Raw genomic sequence first — 7,534 nt, forward strand, 5'->3', positions numbered from 1 at the left:
TTGCTTGTTTATTTTATTATAGCTGTTCTGCAGTGGTGTTGTTATAAAGTTCTCACTTCTCTGAAAAGGCAAAGGCAACGTAAGCACTTTTCATCCCCTCATGATTTTAAACACAACACAAAGAATAAAAATAATAATTATATATATCAGCGAAATGAACTTAGAACCATGGGCGCCCATATGCAAAGTTGCAAGGGGGGGGGGGGGCTCAAATATTTCCCCAGTGGTTTAGCTGGATATTTTCCCTGTGGAAACTGATTTCAAGACAGATTAAAGTCATTAAAATTTGACGTTTTTAATAACTTATTCATTAATGGCTGGAGAAGAAATGTTTTTACATTTTTGGAAGGAAAAAAGTACTAAAAGCAAGAAAGTTCTAATTTCAAAGGGGGGGCTCGAGCCCCCCCCCCCTTGCTCCCCTATATGGGCGCCCTTGCTTAGAACTGAAAACAGATAGCAGGGGTGGGGGGAAAATGTGATCGCTTCAGATAGGGTTACCAGCTTTAAAATTATCACCACTTAGCACCTGGCCTTAAACCTTTATAGTGACTTGATGAGAAAATATTATCATAATTGTACCAGCATGGCAATATTTGAGTTTTTACGGTGCTACGTTTGAATGTTTTTTGGGGAGAAAATTATACGGGTTTGATTTGAATTTTTCATGCTAACAAGGATGATTAACTTAATAAACTGTTGCATTTACCGTTTTTATACTTTTGATGCCTTCATTTTGAAAAATGCAAACTGTTTACATCCAATATGAGAATCATATTTTATTCTTTTTTCAAGCTAACTTCGCTTTATTAGGAGGCAAAAAAATGAAAAGTGTCTTTATTTCTGTTACAATGATCATTTCAAGTTTTTAAAGTAAAATTCCTTTTATGAGTTAAAAATTAAAATGCTGAATTAATGGTTTAATTTATTTTTTCTTCAACTGTGTCGATAGATATTAATGTTATGTTTATCATAAGGCCTCTAATATGCAATTCTATGATAATTTTACAAAAAATATTTCTTTTATAAGCTGTTTTTATACTTTTGATGCCTTCACTTTGAGGAATGCGATGTCTTTGCATCCTCTATCGGAATCGGATTTTTCAAACATTTGATGTTTAGTACGCTTTGTTAAGAGGTAAGCAAATAAAATCTTATTTTTATTAAAATCACGAAATTGATAAGTTTTAAACAAAATTCCATGCTCTTTAGGAGTTTCTTAGGTCACAAAGTTAAATACTGAACCCCTGCCTGATTTTTTTTTTTTTTTTTTTGTGTCAATTATTTTAAATACTATACATGTAACGTTTCTAGTATAATTTAACGTTAATGTAGAATGGTATATAGACACTGATACTTAGGGGATGCCCATCTTCCAGAAAGCGATGCCGCTTCTCCCCCCCCCCCCCTCCCAAATACCAGGAAAACCCTCACGAATGATATTCTCAACAGAAAAGAGAAAAAACACCACACTAAGAGTTTCAATAATGCTGATTGCGCCATCTCAAAATTTTGAAATTTGGCTTTGACTTTTTTTTTTGCAAAATTATATTTGATTTTTTATTCAATTAGTTGATTTTTCACAAAATTATTTGATTTTTCACAAAAACAGAACCTGTAAAAAATCCTGGACTGACCCCTGATTTTTGTTTTGGCATCAGCTTCTCTACACAACTTTTTGCAAGGTCTTTTTGAAATATAGAATCGCTTGCTCATAGTATTTTGGGAGCTTTTTTGTACTGTCTTTCCTAAACTATAAAAAAAATTAAAAACCCCACTTAGATATTCAAAATTCAATTCTCAGGTCGAGGAGACTGCATTTGGCTGCTGAGTTTGCTAGCAGAAATATCACCATAGTATTCTAAAACCTTATGGAGCCCTTCATTTTGCTTCCAGCATGGTTCCAGCTTTCAGGTTGTCCATTTAAATATAAAAAGACATTTTGCTGTTATTCCTTTAGATTATAAGTTTTTCTATTCTTTAATTTATTTATAATTCTGCTTAGCAGAAATATAAAAGTAGACCAGTCGATTGGATTGGTCCCAAGTAAATTGGCTTATCTCGGGAAAATATTCAATTAAAAGGGATCTTTACAGTAGCATCTATGGGGAAATATTTGGTTCTAGAAGGTTTTATTCTTATAAGTATTTGTTTATTCGTAATCCAATCAAGCGAAGATGACAGTATTACATTATCATATAATTATTCCAGCTACACTTCAGTACGGTATCAACATTAATGATAATTATGATTTCTATTCAACTAAAAGGCACTGCAAATGAGTTATTTTTTTTTTTTAATTTTAATCATGAAAAATGAAAAAATTCAACTAAGTTTGGAAAAAAATTATGCATTCCCTTTCCTCCTGCCCCGTAAAATGTATATCAAAAATACAGTTGACTCTCTGTTTAACGACTTTTAAAGGACCACAAAAAATCCTCCTTAAGTAGAATGCCTCCTTAAATAGAATGCTTTTAAAACTACAGTGGAGCATCCGGGACCGTAAAAAGCAGTCTTTAACACTAGAACCACGGATGGGGTCATTTTGACCCAAAAGCAATTTTGTTTCCGATTTCCTCAAAAAGCTACGAACGAAATTGAAAAAAAAATCGTGACTTTTCCTATTTTCATACCAATAATAATCTGTGAAATTATGATACGTTAAATACTTACCACTTTTTTGTTTTTAATACTTATACCTAAAACCGCGGAATGGGTCATTTTGACCCCATTATAATCACAAGCACTAAAGTTGCAGTTCAACGTTTCCTAGAATAGGAAAAGCTTTTTCAGTCCTCTCTCCATTTCTCAGATGAAAGCAGAACAATACTTCAAGCTCAGTAAATTGTTACTGATAACAGAAGTGCAGGTGGGAGGGGGGCGTCTGCAGTAGTAGTAAATTGCAGACCCCCCCCTCCCCTAACATTATCGTTCTTTGAGGGAAAAATGCTTCTGGTTAGTGCATTCAAGGAATGTTTTCTTTCTGATGTTTTTTGTTTCGGCCTAGAAGGGAAGTGGTGAACTGGAGCACATCCGGTTCTTTATGACTTCACAACTGGTTGTTCGCATCGCATTGGATAGTTTGGTTGTACCAGTCTGTTTGATTTTTTGGCGCCTTGTTTACACGGGGATAAAATTGATCTGATGTGAAAATGGCTGGAAGAAATAGGCGTAAATTAACAGTTAGTGAGGCTCTCTTTCTAAACATCAAAGAACCCATTTTAAGCTTTGGGTCAAATTGACCCCTGCCCGCGATTTTAGGTATACGGAAATTTCCGCGGTTCTAGAGTTAAATAGAAAAAATCATTAAATAGAGCGTCATTAAACAGAGAGCCAACTATATACTATACAACAGCTCACATTTGGGAGAGGAACAACAAGAGGGACATTTAACCCTTGTTAGCTATTTATTTTCAATGATCAAAAAGTATATAATTACCTGGATTTACTTCCTCATATGATGCTACACCATAAGCATCAACAATATTCTGAAATCCAGAAGTAAATTTATTCACTAAATTATACGTTGGGGGAGATTCTTTAGTTTCCATTCGGTTTATAATTGAAGAAAGACTGCTGCCACTCTCTTCCTAATGAGGAGAAATGTAAATTGTTTTTACTGAAAAAAAAAGTATGTTTAATCTAATTTGTTGTACTAGATGTGAATTGGATTCGTTCTAATTTTTAGGTTTTAATTCTCAGATGTAAAAAAAAAACATACACACATATACAATACACACATTTGCATGTACACTACCATTCAGCTTTTGAAAATCTAAAAATTTCTTCTAATAATTTTCAAAAGTGTTTCAACCATGCCACTCTGAAAGCTTTACTTTTTTTGGTAACTACATCTACATGAACTTATCTTTTTATTTAATATAATTTGAAGCAATTACAATTGCAGTCAAGTTTTCGTTAAAAATTAAAATCAACAAAAATAAGAATGTCTGTTTGTGAATAGCACATAAATAAAATGCTCACTAAAACTTGAATTAGTAATGATATTGCAATTTTAATGTTTCTTTTAAAACTTACCAGCTATGGAGTGCATAGGAGTTGGTTAAACCAACGGGCTAGGTGTATGAACCTGGTACTCAAGGAAATTTGCGTTAAGCGTAGTATAAGGTTTATTGATGTGTGGGGTAAATGTAAACGCGATTGGATTGCTAGGGATGGCCTGCATCTGAGCTCTACAGGGGTCAAAATGGTTAGTGATTTGGTTTCAGAGGCTTCAGAATCAAAAAAACTAAGTTGGAATGGGGGGCATGGTTTAAGGAGCAGAATTCAAAAGGGTACTAACTATTGGAATTTTAGTAGAAACGGAAATAGGGTGGCTAATAAGAAAAAAGATTTTGACAGTTGGGATTCAAATAATCGTGCAGGATTAAATAAAAGTAAGACGGGCTTACTTAAGGTTTTTCATACAAATGCTCGTAGTATTAGGAACAAGATGGAAGAATTGAAAAGCATAATAATAGACGAGAGGTTGGATATTATTGGAGTTACCGAGACATGGGCCACCGAAAGTGATGATGATTTATTATCTATTGCTGGGTATAATTTGTTTAGACAAGATAGAGTAGGTAAAAGAGGTGGTGGGGTTTTATTTTATGTCAGAGACACTTTAACTTGCAATGAATTGGTAATTAATGATAAAACTAATGAGATTGATATGATTTGGCCGGAGTTGATGAGCAATAAGGGCAAAAAACTACGTTTAGGGAACATTTATAGGCCACCCAACTTAAGTCAGGGTCAAGATGAACAGATGTTTAGTATTATTAGTGACATTTCTAGCAAGGGGACAGTCATCATAATGGGAGATTTTAATTTTCCAGGAATTGATTGGAATAATTTTTACCATAGTAATAGCAGAGAAAAGGAATTTTTGAAAGTAATTGGTGACTGTTTCTTAGATCAAATTGTAACTCAGGGTACTCGACAGGACGTGATTTTGGATCTAGTTTTCTGCGACATGGAAGGTTCTGTTCAGGGGTTGTGTGTAGGGGAACACATTGGAGACAGTGACCACAACAGTATTACGTTTGGAATTAAAATTACAAATACAAATACAAATGTGACGACCAGCAACAGGCTCTGGGCCCAGCTAGGCTGGTCCTAGTCAATTAATTAGACCCCAATGAAGATCAATGGCCCTCTTAAAGCTATCCACCCCCTCGCTCATTACCATCTCTTCCGGTAAGCTATTCCAAGTGCCCACGACCCTGCTAAAGTAGTAGTTTTTCCTGATTTCCAAGTTAGCCTGAGATTTAAATAGCTTAAAACAATGACCCCTTGTCCTGCTTTCCCCACAAAAATTTAATCCATTTACATCTTTCATTTTGATAAATTTAAATAACTGAATCATGTCCCCTCTGACTCTCCTTTGCTCCAGGCTATACATGTTAAGCCTATTAAGTCTGGTATCATAATCTAAATCTGAGAGTCCCCTTACTAATTTAGTTACCCTTCTTTGAACCCTTTCCAATACAAAAATATCTTTCTTCAGATAAGGCGACCAAAACTGAACAGCGTACTCCAAATGAGGTCTTACTAAACTCCTATATAAAGGCAGAAGAACTTTCTTAAATTTGTTTGAAATAGATCTATTGATAAACCCAAGCATTCTGTTGGCTTTGTTACTAGCAATACTGCACTGTTGACTAAACTTGAAGTCCTGATTTATTAAGATACCCAGATCCATAACATTTTCTGCCTGATTTATGACTGAACCCTGTAAATGATATCTCATACGCTTATTTCCATGACCTAAGTGTAGCACTTGACATTTCCCTACATTAACTGCCATACCCCATTTATCTGCCCACTTCGTAATATGATTTAAATCCTCTTGAAGCTGATTTACTTGTTCTTCATTTTCGACAATCCCCATAACTTTTACATCATCAGCAAAACAATTCATGCTTCCAGAAATATTTTCATTGATGTCATTCATAAATATAATAAACAAAAGAGGCCCTAAAACTGATCCCTGAGGAACCCCACTTAAAACATCACTCCAATTAGAATGATTTCCTCTCACAACTACTCTTTGCTTCCTACCAGTGAGCCAATTTCTAACCCAAAGTAAAGTTTTTCCTCCTATTCCTATGTGAGCTAACTTGCTGAGAAGAGCAACATGCGGTACCTTGTCAAAAGCTTTTTGAAAATCAATATAAACAACATCCACACATTTTTTGTTATCTAAAGCTGAGGTAACCTTGTCGTAGAAATGCAATAAATTAGTAGTACAGGATTTACCTTTCCTGAAACCATACTGCAAACTAGTCAACAGACTATTAGTCTCTAAGAACTTCATGATCTTAATTTTGATCAAAGTTTCGAAAATCTTACAAATCACCGAAGTCAAACTTACAGGTCTATAATTCCCAGCAATACCTTTAGACCCCTTCTTGAAGAGTGGCGTTATGTTAGCCAGCTTCCAGTCCTCTGGCACCGTCCCCGAGTTATAAGAAGCATTGAAAATAATCAAAATAACATCCACTAATTCATCTGCACATTCAACTAAAATTTTTGGATAAATATTATCTGGTCCCGGAGCTTTAGTTGCTTTAATCTTTTTCAAATGAAATAAGACCTCCTCCCTGGAAAATACAAAATCCTCAAGCTGTATAATAGCTTGTGTCTTGTTAGTGTCAACTGTTGAGATACAGTTATCGTTAAACACACTGGAAAAAAAGTTATTTAGAACGTTTGCAATATCCCTATCGTTTAGGATTAAATTTCCATACTCATCAACCAAAGGCCCAATTTGACTGTTTCGAGCTTTCCCAGAATTAGCGTAAGCAAAAAAACCTCTTAGGGTTCCCATCAATGTCATCTGCCAGCCTTTGCTCCAATTCCCTTTTCTGAATCCGTACCAAATACTTAAAATTTCGCCTTGCCTTACCATACTGGAGCCTCTCCACACTCTGACCAGTTTCTTTAAACTTACGAAAAGTGGCTTGCTTATAATTAAGAACTTCTTTAGTCTCCCTGGAGAACCACATGGGCCAAATTTTGGTACTAACACCTTTTCTCCTAAATGGAACATAGTCCCCAACAGTTTTAGCAAGTTTATCCTTAAATTCCGTCCACTGCTGATCTACGTCATTATTTTCCAACCCTGACGAAAAAACCTCTTTCAAGCTCTGCCTAAGTGCAACAAAATCGGTGTTTCTGAAATTGGGCACAAACCTAAAATTATCATCTTTGCACACTTCAAATTTAACCCGGAAACCTAATGCTGTTATGATCACTATCTCCAATATGCTCCCCTACACTCAACCCTTGAACAAAACTACCTATGTCACAAAAAACTAGATCCAAAATGGCCTCCTCTCGAGTTCCTTGAGTTACAACTTGATCTAAGAAACAGTCACCAATTACTTTTAAAAATTCCTCTTCTTTGCCATTACCAGGATAAAAATTATTCCAATCAATACCCGGAAAATTGAAATCCCCCATTATGATAACGGATCCTTTACTGGACATGTCACTTATAATACGGTACATCTGTTCATCTTGTCCGTGG

General features: G+C 35.1%; 1 protein-coding gene across 1 annotated transcript in view; it reads right to left on the reverse strand.

The window, feature by feature from the left end:
- The window catches only part of LOC129226503 (V-type proton ATPase 116 kDa subunit a 4-like), a 28,332-nt gene extending 24,751 nt beyond the window's left edge, over positions 1-3,581 (reverse strand). Inside the window, exon 1 of the mRNA XM_054861114.1 lies at positions 3,437-3,581. Coding sequence (XP_054717089.1) covers positions 3,437-3,548 — 112 coding nt within the window. The 5' untranslated portion in view covers positions 3,549-3,581. The remainder of the gene's footprint in view (positions 1-3,436) is intronic.
- Between the last annotated feature and the right edge of the window lie 3,953 nt (positions 3,582-7,534).

This window comes from Uloborus diversus, chromosome 7 (genome assembly GCF_026930045.1).
Source record: "Uloborus diversus isolate 005 chromosome 7, Udiv.v.3.1, whole genome shotgun sequence".
Classification (NCBI taxonomy): domain Eukaryota; kingdom Metazoa; phylum Arthropoda; class Arachnida; order Araneae; family Uloboridae; genus Uloborus; species Uloborus diversus.